This window comes from Ascaphus truei, chromosome 11, assembly GCF_040206685.1.
Source record: "Ascaphus truei isolate aAscTru1 chromosome 11, aAscTru1.hap1, whole genome shotgun sequence".
Classification (NCBI taxonomy): Eukaryota; Metazoa; Chordata; class Amphibia; order Anura; family Ascaphidae; genus Ascaphus; species Ascaphus truei.
This window is the reverse complement of record NC_134493.1, coordinates 28,770,656-28,785,493: the sequence shown is the minus strand read 5'-3', so window position 1 is coordinate 28,785,493 and position 14,838 is coordinate 28,770,656. Positions and strand designations below refer to the sequence as shown.

General features: G+C 39.1%; 1 protein-coding gene across 1 annotated transcript; it reads right to left on the bottom strand.

The window, feature by feature from the left end:
* Nucleotides 1–9,293: 9,293 nt before the first annotated feature.
* Nucleotides 9,294–13,011, bottom strand: LOC142463124 (uncharacterized). The gene is made up of 3 exons (XM_075565456.1): nucleotides 12,717–13,011; nucleotides 11,236–11,313; nucleotides 9,294–10,870 (listed from the first exon to the last, which is right to left on the bottom strand). The coding sequence occupies exons 1-3, from the start codon at nucleotides 12,991–12,993 to the stop codon at nucleotides 9,768–9,770; spliced, it is 1,458 nt and encodes a 485-aa protein (XP_075421571.1). The 5' UTR covers nucleotides 12,994–13,011; the 3' UTR covers nucleotides 9,294–9,767.
* Between the last annotated feature and the right edge of the window lie 1,827 nt (nucleotides 13,012–14,838).

Sequence of the window (14,838 nt, the reverse complement as noted above, 5' to 3'; positions counted from 1 at the left end):
TTAATTCCCTTTGGGTAGATGTTACATGGTCCATGCTTATTCCAAGTCTTCTTCACCAGAAGCTCTAAACATGTCACGTTGATCTCTTTGCTCAATGTCCAAATATATACATTTACATTTATAGAACTAAATTAATGATGCCTAAAATGGGCATTATGTAAGATACAAATTGAAGTCGCTATTGTTAGTAAAAATTATAAACTCAAACAATGTGTTAGACATACACCACATAAAGATGAAAGCAACCAACACCGAACTTTACATTTGCTTTCAGTAAACATATCGACTTCTCTGTGGTTTGTGATTCATTTTTAACGGACAGGAAAGATTTGACATTGATGAACACATCATTTTCAACTGGTATCAGTTGTTTGGAGGTTAGGGGCCCCTCCTCCCTGGGTTTAAGCTCACCCCTCCCCACTTTTTAAGTAGCAGGTTTTCCATGTTCCTGTGCAGGACAGGTCCACTGAGGACATTCTCTTTCCACTGCAGAGGTAAATGAGAATTCTCACAGGTTAGTGCTAGGACCAGCATATACTGGTCATGCCGTGATGTGGCTGCAGGCTTATAACACTTTGGCCAAAGGGTTTAACTAAATGACCCTTACTCATGAAAGTACTAACATTGAAGTATTTAATTATGTATTTTGTCACATTGGATGTAGCATTGGGTGTTTTTTGTCTTGTATTGTAAAGATTTGACATTTAATAGATTTCAGGAGCTAACTTCCTCCCGTGATCAGGCCAGAGATAATAAGATAAAATGTAATATTCTTTATATCGCGTTGGAGAAACACATACAATGAAAACAGAGACAAGGAATAATATAAGACTTTGTTCTTCTAGTCATACATTTGGTGTTGTTTGACACAGGTAAAGTTACTGTAGGCAGCTATTTACAGTGCTTTACATGAAGAACAACATCTTCTTTACACAACGCATGCATCAACAGCACAAGTATATCATTTCCCCAAATACAGAGAAACAAACTGATATACAGTGGTGTGAAAAAGAAAGTACACCCTCTTTGAATTCTATGGTTTTACATATCAGGACATAATAACAATCATCTGTTCCTTAGCAGGTCTTAAAATTAGGTAAATACAACCTCAGATGAACAACAACACATGACATATTAAACCGTGTCATGATATATTTAACAAAAATAAAGCCAAAATGGAGAAGCTATGTGTGAAAAACTAAATACACCCTTACTGCTTCCATAGGAATTAAGATGCTAAGTAGCAGACAGGTGCTGCTAATCAAATGCCCTTGATTAATTGATCATCAGCAAGTGTGACCACCTCTATAAAAGCCGAAGTTTTAGCAGTTTGCTGGTCTGGCGCATTCAGGTGTGTGTTAACACAATGCCAAGGAGGAAAGACATCAGCAATGATCTTAGAGAAGCAATTGTTGCTGCCCATCAATCTGGGAAGGGATATAAGGCCATTTCCAAACAATTTAAAGTCCATCATTCTACAGTGAGAAAGATTATTCAAAAGTGGAAAACATTCAAGACAGTTACCAATCTTCCCAGGAGTGGACGTCCCAGCAAATTCACCCCAAGGTCAGACCGTACAATGCTCAGGGAAATTGCAAAAAAACGAAGAGTTACATCTCAGACTCTACAGGCCTCAGTTAGCATGTTAAATGTTAAAGTTCATGACAGTACAATTAGAACAAGTATGGTTTGTTTGGAAGGGTTGCCAGGAGAAAGCCTCTTCTCTCTAAAAAGAACATGGCAGCATGGCTTAGGTTGTATTGTATTGTATGTCTTTATTTATATAGCATGTAGTGACTTGGGGCCTCATGCAGTAAGCGTTGATAAGGGAATTATCGCCATTTTATAGCCAAAATTGGGTTTGAGATTCAGTAAGCGCCGATAAGTGCTTGATATCGCCATGTTTCGGAGCCAATTATTTTGTTATGGCCAGTCGGCTGCCGATAAGCCTGTTTTCGCCACTGATCGCCACTTTTTTAAATCGGCTGGATTCAACAAAAAAAAACAGCTTATCGGGCCTGATCGGCACTACGAAATTGAGATGTTATGGCCAATTTCTCCCGCCAACTAAAGTTGGCAGTTTGGAGGGGAGAACGATCGCTAAGGCTGCCGCAACGGCACTTAGAAAAAAAAATCTTCTGTACATCAATGGAAGTCAATGGAGCGGGGACGTATAACAGTATAGTACTGTTTACGTTTCATTGCTCACAATACAAACGTCATTTGCATTACAGTGTGGGGGCATTCCCTGCATTGTGTCACAGCTGACGTGTATTATTTGCATAACATTATACTTTTACATGTTTGCAGCATTTGCGGGTCACATTACTCATCATGTGATGATGTGCCAAGGGAAAATACTATACTCAACTCTTAAAGGAGAACCTCACATCATATCACACATTTTATTGAACTGAGCGACAATTATTTACATGATGTTACACATGTCACACATGTCACACATACACAGTATATTCATGTTCCTTTACATTACACAATGCTTGTAATGTGACACGCATCTTTAAACGTTCATGTACATCTAAATTCTCATGTTTACATATAGTTTTGGGTCCTCCCTATTTTCATGACGTCACTTATTGGACGCTCAATCACATTGCATGTTTACATTGTAACCGTAGCATTACAAGCACTTCAACCTAACTTATACACACATGTACAGTAATTCAGCATTGGGACACCTTGTTAACTCATTCTATACCAACTATCCTCCTTACAGAAATGCATGCATATGCACACGACTATTCATTGTTGTCAACATGTCACAATAACATGCCTAATTACACATGTTACACAAAACTTTTCCCACGTCAATCTCAGCCTTTTTGCCTAATTACATGACTGACTGTTGCGTTCACAAGTGTTACATGCATTGCACATGCAACTATTTATTTGCAAGCAATGTTTCTACAAAGGTTCACGTCACATCATTGCCAAATATCATCATTCCCTGCAGAATACACACAACAAATACTAATAACAAGAACTGCACACAGCTTGCCACAGAAGTACTTTATTATGTTAATGTAACACCTTGCATTTTACTATGTCACCTGACATCATCACATACCTATTTAAAGGACGCCCATTACCTGCTCATTCACAGCTACTCATTTCAAAATGTTGAGATTGTTTAGGAGACGGAGGAACATTCTTTTCTATGACATGCTTGATGATGAAGACAATCATATAGGGCAAGGGAGGGACACACCGAGGGACAGTGACAGGGACAGTCACGCGGATACGACAGGGACAGGGAGAGGGACAGGCCGAGGGACAGGTAGAGGGACAGGAGATCAGAGGAGAAGACAGAGGAGACAAGTTGTGCCTCGTCCGCGTCTGTACAGGGAGAGAACCCTGTTAGATGGGATGAGTGAGGAGGAGATTGTAAGTCGCTATCGTTTGAGTTCAGCAGCAATCTTAGCTCTTTATCAGGAGATAAGGGGAGATTTAGATTTTTTCACAGCCAGAGGTCGTGCAGTCCCTGGGCTTGTTAAAATGCTGTGCTTATTACATTATCTTGCTTCCGCGTCATACCAGACAACTGTGGGCATAGTGGGCGGGGTCTCGCAATCTACATTCTCGCGGGCCTTGACCCAGTTTCTCTATGCACTCAATAGACGCGCTAGGAATTATATTCATTTTCCTACAGAGGCGACAGAGTGGCTGGAAGTCAGGACTGGCTTTTATAATATAGCAGGGATACCATGTGTGCTGGGTGCAATCGATTGCACACATGTTGCTTTGATTGCACCTAGTCAGAGTGAGCATGTGTACCGCAATCGTAAGCACTACCATTCACTCAATGTACAGGTGGTATGTGATGCGACGATGAGGATAATGCATGTGGTACCCAAATTCCCTGGTTCCAGTCACGATTCCTCTATCCTGAGGAACTCTTCAGTCTTCCATGCGTTCGAAGAGGGACATTTTGAACATGGTTGGCTGCTGGGTGAGTACACATTTACATGTTCTAACACAAAACACTTTTTTATTTAGGAATGTTGGCATTGTACAATTTGATCACTAATGTCAGCTTATGTGTGCTCCATTCATTATAGGTGACTCAGGATACGGAATTAGGCCGTGGCTCTTGACTCCGGTGCTAAACCCTCAAACTGAAGCAGAGGAGAGGTACAATGCAGCCCATATATCTACAAGATCTGTTATAGAGAGGACATTTGGCCTACTCAAGACCAGATTTAGGTGTCTGGACAGAACTGGTGGGGCTCTTCTATACAAGCCTCAAAAAGTGTCTGATATTATCCTTGCCTGTTGCATTTTGCACAATGTTGCACTCAGGCACAATGTACAGTCAGACCTAGCTGAGCCTGTGGTAGACGAGCATCCCACCCATGTAGCTGCTGAAAATGAACAAACAGCCAGTGGTGGCCAGACACGCCAGAATCTCATCAATTCATTTTTTTCTTGTAAGTAAAAACATATATGTTCCAAGTTCTACTTTTATACTTACATTATGTTATCTTAACAATAATGTTTTTTTATATACCCTTCTGGTAGGACACAGATGAATATGGGTTGCACACCTTTCTTCTCTCTGCTGTGTGCACAAAGGGATGTGGCACCGGTATGTTATTGTTGCACAGGTTATATAATCCCTCTTCAATTTTACTTTAGTTGTGTGTATGTGAATACAACTGGGGTAACAAAGCACTAATATTTTAGCATTGTGTAGTTCCTTATGCTAACACAATACACATATTATGCCCATACTCATTCATGCTTCTAGTATGCTTACATACAATGTTATTGGTGCAGTGTAACATGTACATCCATATGATGTGTACACCAGCCTGATTTACATTTGGAATGTCATGAAATATACATGGTGTTGCACATTTAACACCAAATACACACTTTGCTGTGTTGTTTACGGTACTGAAGATGGCATGTCAATGTTTGCAATTTATATATTGTTCCTTTGCATTATAGGTATATCTCCAGTATGACTGATCATGGTATGTATATTTGCTGACATCTCTCATAAGATGTGCCTACATCAATCTTCCTATAATTATTTGAAGTCAAAACCCAACATATTGGTTTAAACACAAATGTTACATATATGTACTTTCTGTATCATGTATATGCATTTAGCTACTCTTGAGCTTTCATGTGCATTGTATTAGAAAATGATTACTCCCATTTCATCACATTTTATGTATGTTTCCTTATAAATTCCATTAATGTAATATAGAGGTGTTTGGAGACAAGGGGATAACTGTAGTTATTTCTTTACTTACGGGAGATCATTCATCACGGATGAAATTGACTGATCATAAAACTCCATGCATGAATGCCTGCAATCACAACAATGCGTACTACATCTTATATTTAGCAATGTTGGTGTTTTGTAATGCTAGGAATTAATAGTCAACATTAATTTAAATTTGTGACATGTGTATGTATAAGTCACACGTGTGTGGATGTGTCCTACATGTACCAAGTGTTAAACTGTTAACAGAGAAGACAAATTTGTCACTAATGTTACTGTCATTTAGCATTTATAATTTACCAATATGACAATGTTGGTAATATTTTTGCAATATAATTCACGTCACTTCATCATTATCATGATGATAATTATCATGTATTGTCACAATTGTAACGTCAATCACGTGCACATTAGCATAGACACACTTTGTAAGACAACTGTTTGTGTCTGTATCAATTTGTGTAGGATCCATGTATAACACCGACAAATGATAACACCAGCTTTATTATGGTAGCTTATATCATCATATTGACTATACTATGTATTTTTAGAACGTTTAATAAACACAGTAAACTATAGTTAGTTAGGTTAATGAAATATACACAGAAACGTACTTCATTACATGATGTTGATGTCATAATCAGAACATCATGCATTGTAGGGGACCACAACATCTGGCCAATAACATTATTTGCTACAGTCCCAAACCATTTTATCAACATACCCATGTAACAAGAGATTTTTAACAAGAAATGGCTAGTTGGTTGTAAGTGTCCTTTACATTGGGAGAAGGAGTGGCTCAGTGAGTAAAGACACACACTGGCACTGAGATTTTGAAGCAGGGGAGTCTGGTTCAATTCCCGGTGTCGGCTCCTTGTGACCTTGGGCAAGTCACTTTATCTCCCTGTGCCTCAGGCGGCAAAAAATAAATTGTAAGTTCCACGGGCCAGGGACCTCAGCCTGAAAAATGTGTCTGTAAAGCGCTGTGTACAACTAGCAGCGCTATACATGAACATGCTCATATTATAATTATTATTATTATTATTATTGTTACATAGTTTCGACAGTCATACGTTCCATTACACAATAGAATTCACAAATGTGTTAGCAGAGTGGGAATGGTTGTTATATATAAAACACACCATGCCATAAAATGATAGTAGTCACTAAAGAACACTCAATAAAAATTCACTAAAGAACACTCAATAAAAATTCATGAGGCACTATTTTGCAACATCATTATGTTAATTAAGTGCTTATGCAATATAGGCATAAGGGTATCACATTTTTAATTGTTTGTTAATAAGCGCTGCAAGCAATATAAAATTAGTTCCATATGTAGTATAGTAGTCGGTGGCTCCTCCTCACAATCATCTCATATAAAGGTAGACTCTTCTGAAATCATACATTGATCCGATTGTATCTTCCCCGACATCTCTGAAATACAGCAAACACATGATGGTCAAATATGGCACCTTACTATATATGTATCCGTGACAACGCATTATACAGCTCTATATGATTGTGTACATACACACGTCACTCACTTATATGTTAGAAGTACAAGTGTACATCAGTATGTAATGTTTCTTTAAATTTGTAGCAGGCATAACTATGTATATGATGTGAACGTTGCCTGTATACTGAAAAATGTGCGCGCACATCTTAGTGTGCGCACGCACTTCACGCTTGGCTGCACTAACTGTTAGCGCATGCGCAAAACAAAGCGTACGTTGTGCGTTCAATACATCTTGAAAATACCATTAAACATAAAATCTTTATTTCAAATACAATGAATACGAAACTACATTCGTTCTAAACGAGTACATCTGTATTCTTTTTAAACAGACGTGTTTGGACAGAAAGGACGGCCGATAACACAATGCGCAAATGCAATACGTGTGACGTCATGTTAAACCAGCGTGAAACGCACGCTAACACTCCTCCCACTCAATTAACATTCGGCTAACGCCCAGTGAACGGCCCCAGTGTATGACACCGTGCAGTTACCGTAACTATAACAAAACAACACAGCCAATAGGCTTTGAGGCGCGCACGTCGCTTGGGGGCGGGACTTACATCCGTAATCCTTTTTAAGGACGCCTTGGGCCATGACAAGGGTCCCACGTCATACGTTGTGGACCCGCTTTTAAATGTTGCATGATAACAAAACAGGTATGTGTTAGAGTTATGTTAAAATGTTGCTAATATGGTTAAAGGGATAGGAAAGTACGTATATTTATTCCGTCAGCAATGTGTACTACTCTTTCAGGTTATACTATATTGTATTCGGCAACAATTTCTTTGTGATCGCTACATGTTATGCAGTCTGCAATGTTACGCTGTATCCACGCATTGAAAGGGAAAATGGTGGTTAAAAAAAAAAAAACATTTAAACGCACAGTCAACGCATAACGGTTGTTATATTTACCATTCTTCTAGAATTAACTCTTCGTCTGGCTGCAACTGGTCGCTCCAGAAATGCAAGGCATTTTCATCCACGCTTGACCCACCCGCTGAATACAGTATGACACACATCTCCTCCATGAAGCGCTCATAGGAATCGCCACTGCTTTCTTCAAACAATTGGTCGGGAGGTAGGTTCATTTCTTCTGGTTCCCATTCCAATGCATTTTCAGCTGAAAGGCTTGGTACATAATCATAGTACTTTTGTTGTTGTACAATGTGGGTTTCAGGAATGGAGGGTGCAGATATTGCAGCAGGTATCGATTCACACGGAACAGTAGTAGCGGATCCATTGCTATTGGCATTAGGAATAAATATGCCTTTCACAACAATATATGTGCCCTCTTTCAGGGTAAAATGCTTTTCCTTTGCAATCTTCCAGAAACCATAGGTGTGTTCTAGCTTATCCTGCACACGTTCAAAAAAGTCATTAGTTTATAAAGTGAATCTTATTGAGGAATTAAAATTCCGCGCATGCCTACGGTCTTGGTAATAAGGATATTTAGCTCGAATCAAATCATAGATTTGGCGTGTGCTTGCTTTGTGTCCGCGACTGTTTAAAATTGCTTCTGAAACCATGTACTTATACCCTAAAAGGGGATTCATATTGTTAACGAATTCATCAGCCATGTCAGAGTAGCACAAAAGATGTGTGCAGTTCTGTCTTCTTTGCTCATCAAAATGATTCTGCTCAATGGCTAACAAATTCCTGTGTTTCGTTTTCAAGGTCAACAAAAGTAACTACTTTTACTCCTTATTTCAAACGCCAATTGGATGTGTCCTTTTAATTGGTTTAAGTTTTGTGGTTAGTGATAGGCGAATGTGGGAAAAACATGTATCATTATTTTATCTCGTTTGTGAAAACATTCCTACACTTATTTCAGTAACATTGAGTTTTCTAGAAAAATAACAAAGAGCACTGTGTGAAAATAGTGCTTAGACAGCCATATCAGTAAATACACACACCTGCAAAATGAAATGTTTTTTTCCCACATACTTTTCTGTGTGTATTTGAAAGTCTGGTTAACTACCTGTGTGCATGAGTTTAAATACGTGTGTATCTATATATATATAAATATATCTCTCTCATAAAAAAATATATATATATATATATATAAAGTGTATATTGTACTATATGTATAGTGTGTGTGTGTGTGTGTGTATATATGTATATGTATATATATATATATATATATATATATATATATATATATATATATATATATAATGTATCTTTTTTTTTTTTTTTTATATTGCAGGAGTACACACAACATATTGATGGCAGTAAGTAGGCCTTGTATGAAACCTATTTAAATGGTGATAAACATGAGTGAATTAAGTCATAAACATTTGTTTGCACCCAATAATGTTAGAGGCTCACACTTAGTACAGTTGTCAAACATTAGGCCTGTATTATTAAAATAGTGTGTTTTCACAAGGAAGCATGAAGTGTATGTTTTTTGTAAATACATCTATACCAGTTTAGATAGTACTATATATATATACACACACACACACACACACAGTGTGTGTCTGTGTGTGTGTGTGCATATATCAATACATACTACATATATTTTAGTATAAATTCAGAGATGTTCTTGAAACAAGAACACATAAATGATTAAAGGACAACATTACAATGGCCACCAAAGGTAAGTAATATTTAACACAAAATCCTGCTGTACACGTACAAGAAAGATGTTTGCAGTTAAATAGGTGCTTTTATAATTGCATGAAAATAATATGCACATGCAATGATTACATCAATTAACACACCCAAATGCAATGTTTTGCTGCAAAGTCAATGGCAGCTTCTCTAAACTTAGCAACTGGCTCCTGGTGGACCATTACTGAACAGACGATTAATACATCAATATTTATAACACTATTCATTAATTAGGAGTGTTAACATTTCCAAAAATTCACGTGTACAAGAACATACTTGAAAGTTTGGAAACAACACAGTCTTCATCATACATACAATAGTAATTAGATAATCTGAAGTCAACAAAACAAGGCCAAAGACATATTTTGTGAATTTTAAAATTTATTTTTTTTGTTCTTTTTGCGAGCGAGTAACAGGCCTGCTTGTTGTCTCTTGAATTTTCCTTTTTCTTTTGCCACCAACTTTAGGTACAACAGAGCCACTTTGAGTGGCCTCTGGCACTTCACGGGCAGGGCTTGTGGCCAGTGACTCACCTACAGGGCTTTTGGGCAGTGACTGTTCACCTACGGGGCTTGTGGCCAGTGACTCACCTACAGGGCTTGTGGCCAGTGACTCACCTACAGGGCTTGTGGGCAGTGATTCACCTACAAGGCTTTTGGGCAGTGATTCACCTACAGGGCTTTTGGGCAGCGATTCACCTGCAGGGCTTTTGGGCAGCGATTCACCTGCAGGGCTTTTGGGCAGTGACTCACCTACAGGGCTTTTGGGTAGTGACTGTTCACGGACAGGGCTTGTGCCCACTGACACATGTGAGCAAGTTGGTAGACACTGCACAAGTGATGGTTGGTCTGTTTCATGTGTGTCTTTTGTTGTTTTTGACCAAAAACTGGTCAGTAGTAACTGCTTGTGTTTTCTTTTTGTGGCCTCCTTTGTAGGTGTCTGCTGCTGAATTTGTACAGATGGCAGCGGTAGGATGTGATCAGGAACCTGCACAGCAATGTCTGCTACTTGACCGGTAACATTTGGGCCTGGTGAATGAATATCAGATGAATGTGGTGAAAACTGACCTGCATGAACAGATCCTTGCTGTGAGGTGTTGAATTGTGGTACATTAGTCATTCTCCAGTAATTAGCTTGTGTTTGCTGAACAACTAATGCTTCGAATGAGGTGTTGATTTTTTGCAACTGTTTAGGCACTTCAATGAAGACTCTGTGGAGATGTGCCAATTGTGAAACTGTTTCTTCCTGCAGTGCAATCATCCTTTCCAGCACTGTCATCAGGTCAGAATGGCGACGATTTTCTGCTTCCACAATTTTTCCCTCAGAAGCTACAATTGCATCATATGTGGTATTTGCTGGACGTTTTGGCGGTAAAACAGTTTCAATTGGAACCTCTTCATGGTCACTTGCTTGTATTTGTGTGTCTATGGCGGCGGCGGCGGCATCATCATCATCATCATCATCAAAATCCTCTTCATCATGTTCTACAAATAAATGTACACATTATTAAATGGCATGTTAATCTCTGCTGTGTTACTATGTAATTGTACTGTGTCATAAGTAACAACTAACATGTTTCCATACGTTTTATAACCTCACATTAAAAACTACCTTGACTTAAGAATAATGTTTGGACTCAGTATGAAATATGAGTGACTGAAAACTTGCTGTAAACTCACAACTCCTACATGATAGTTAACATCACTAACACAATACAAGTTGCCTTACACTTCATTTTCACTGACACTAAGTAATCCTATTTAAAGAAGATGTGCAAAACAAATAATGAACATGACAACATAACATATAGAAGAGCACATATTATATGGCCACCAACTGATACACTCACCTTCTAGGTGTGTTGAGCTGGCTGACCCAGGTGAAGACACTTGTTCAGTCTCAGGTGACACATGTCCTTCAGGGGCAACTATATATAACAATAACATAAGTTTTACATTTACTGTACATGTGTAAATATTGAACAAACAGTTATTGTATGTTCTGTATTTATGAGTACCTAACAGCATCATTTCCTTAACCCAAAATGTGTGTGTGAAAGTGAACATAAATAGTTGTAATAACAATGTACATGCCTGTGTACTTAGAACTTTTGAGTTCCCTAACATAAAACATACTATGTTCCTGCAGTAATGCGTGAGGATAAATAGATAAAATTTGTACATAAAAATCATATGTTGTGTAGTGATATCAGTATCATAATGTACATAACTATCATGAGATGACCATTCACAATGGTTATCATGAAGGTGGTAATATTGCAAAAAGTGTTGTTTTTGGTAGAGGATATGTGTGGTACATTAATATAAGATGTGGCACACATGAATGTGGCTGTGACTAAACAAGACAACACATGCAGTGTGTGATAATGTGTCGTTGATAGTAGTAGTTCAACTATAGATATGAGTGAACTAATGTGTGATGTACGCTTTGATAAGTAATGAGTTGTTGGGGCATTTAGTAGCTAAAGTTAAGCTTTCAAATGAGTGTGATTAACTTCAGTTGTGCTAGTCAGGTTGTAAGAACGGTATTCCCTTCCCCAAAAAGCCTAATCAGCCACACCTTTCAATTACTTGAAACAGGTGAAAATGGTGTGAACTAAGTTGACCCTAAAATGAGGCTGCAATTAGTGTGTGTGCTGAACCCCACCCCCTCTGTTGAAGTGTATGCTGTGATGAGATATTAATTGCAGCTGCTTTAACACAATGGTAGATGAGCTAAATAGTCGTGTGCAGTTTTTAAGTTATGAAAACAATGACATAACATATGCTACGTGTGCCTCATTATGCTGTCTGTATATGAGTTAAAGCAAAAATGGACCTTTTCATAAACAACTATAGATGTGTTAGTGCAAGTGATGTTTGTAGGCCGTTGCATGCAATATATTTGATGCATGCTTAAAATAGGCAGTAATGTCATGTTTGTCGGAGTAAAATAAATAAAATACACAATAATATTATACATATTTCTGTTCTGTACCTGTAGCTAGTAATAATTTCTCATTAACATGTGTTACACATGTGTACTACCCTGTTGTTCCCCATCTTCGCCCACCATCAATTGCTTCCACTGCAGCAATGCATTTTGGGAATTCACATGTAAATGAGCACGCAATGGCACGTGCTATATTAGTTACTGCTTTTAGTAGGACTACAACATATATGTCTATTTTGAGATATATATATATACAGAATCAGACATATACATATATAGATGCAGGTATGCTTATATTGTGAAGACAGTATAAAAAGCAGTGTAACTAAGCAAAATAACTGTAAGCAACGACACGCCTAGTACAGTAATATTTCTCACCTGGTGGAAATTGTGAGGGGTAAATTCCTATATCACGGTCACCAGGTAAGCCTTCCACGACGACGGGAAGTAATTTTGCCCGAAGCAGCTCCTCCAATGGACTTAATATGAGACGTTGTGGTGTGGGCCCACCTCCAGTGCCAGTAGCATGCACGCGTTGGTGTTGTATTTTCTTTTTCAATTTGGACCTAATATCATCAAATCTCTTGTGACAATTCCGCTTGTCCCTCACATGATTCCCACACGCATTGACACCAATGACTATTGTGTCCCACATTTCTTTTCTGCTTGCTGAACTTGAAAAACATATAAAATATATGAGGTAAATGAATAATAATAGAAGCACCAGTTTCCTACACTGCTAGCTGTTCCAAGAGATAGCAAACATGCTGTTTTATGTGTAATATGTGAAGCACATGAGCATTCACTACTAAACCTATACATGTAAGCAAGGTTGCATTCATATTGTATGCAGTTATGGCAAATTGACCGCCTGTGTTTAGTTGTCCTTGTAAGGCATGATAAAAAGCTGTGTTTCCAGACTAATTAACATAGAAAGATATTCTGAACCCATATTTGCATATGAACAAAACTCAGATGACCTAGGATCACATGTATTTGAATAATAAATGTAAAGGTACACTTACCTAGTAAATGTCCATATATACTGTCATAGTGCTCCAGAATGCCAGTGACAAGAGCTGTATTTTCCTGGTCATTGAAGCGAGGATTACGTGGCTTCTCCACACGTTTCTTCCGAGCAGGTTTAGGGTCAGAGCTTGGCTGGTGCTGACTGGACTCTCCTTCTTCCAATGGAAGAGCCTCCAAAAGCTGCCCACCAGCAAGCACGCCACCACCAGACACCCCATCAGCAACTGCGCCACCAGCAGCACTCACAGCACCAGCACTCCCACTCCTAGCACCAGCACTCCCACTCCTAGCACCAGCACTCCCACTCCCAGCAACACCACTCGGTGCACCAGCAACATCACTCCCCTGAACAGTACGTTCACTCCGACGCGTACTCGCACGAGTAGCACTCCCACTCCCACCAGCATCACTCTTCCCACGCTTTGCGGGCATACTTCCAGCACTCACAAAAAACAGACAACTAATGTACAGCCAATCACACGAAACACTTCCACATATAAAACAAGACAAAGATGTAAACAAAACAACAATGGACAAAGCTCACCCAATACACAACAAGTCTCTCCGTCAATATGCAAATGTTCAATCAGCCAGCTCTGTGCGTCTCTCTCTCTCTCTCACTCCCAACAACACAGAGAATGATTATCAGTACACGTTGCCTTTAAATATGGCGCGCAATCCAATACATGCTTGTTTCGCCTGATTCAGCAAGATTTGTGATTGGGCAACCTATCAGCACCCCGCCACGCACGCCGATACACCTGTGTGTGATCGGCTAATCATCGTGAGAGTGGGCGGATTTGTTTTCGGGTTGATTTTGAATGTATTCGGCACTTACTGCATACGGAGAGGAAAAATCGCCATTAACATGACTAATCGGTAAGCTTGCCGATTTCACTTAATCGACGCTTACTGCATGAGGCCCTTGAAGAGAAAAAAAAGCACTAGCTCCTTAAATAAATAATAAAACAATGAGTGCAAATAACAAGTGCAATTACCAACGTGTGCTCAATATTCAACCAAATTAAAAGTAAAATGTACATAACCCTGCTCAAACCCTCTGGTGGAACCTGTTTCACGGGTTCCAAGAAGAAAGATATATTTCAGACAGTCCAGGAGGAGCATATAAGGGAAACAATAACAAAGAGTGCAAAATTTAAGTGCAGACGTTTGGATATAGAGATTATTGATGTGATGAAATCTTGGCTCTTGACACACTCCTGACGAAGCCATACACAGCTTTCAAGGGCTGGGCGAAACGCGTTGGTGTTATGGACCAGTGAGGGACCCGTAGCTTCACCATCTGCAGAGCCGTAACGTCAAAAGCACCGGAGGACACACAGAGAGGAGTTGGAATCCCGAAGTGCAGGCAAAGGAGCTCTGGAGCAACGAGGGGAGGCGGTGAGAGCTGCGGATTACCCACTTAAATCACATATATTGTGACCAATGCGTGTTTCAATCTAGCACATTG

What these genes read in the sequence shown, in the direction of transcription:
- LOC142463124 (XM_075565456.1), bottom strand. Translation starts at nt 12,993, where the DNA reads ATGTGGGACACAATAGTCATTGGTGTCAATGCGTGTGGGAATCATGTG. An exon ending in CCCCTCACAATTTCCACCAG is followed by an intron (nt 11,314 to 12,716) that starts GTGAGAAATATT and finishes TGTTATATATAG; the next exon opens with TTGCCCCTGAAGGACATGTG. An exon ending in CAGCTCAACACACCTAGAAG is followed by an intron (nt 10,871 to 11,235) that starts GTGAGTGTATCA and finishes ATTTATTTGTAG; the next exon opens with AACATGATGAAGAGGATTTT.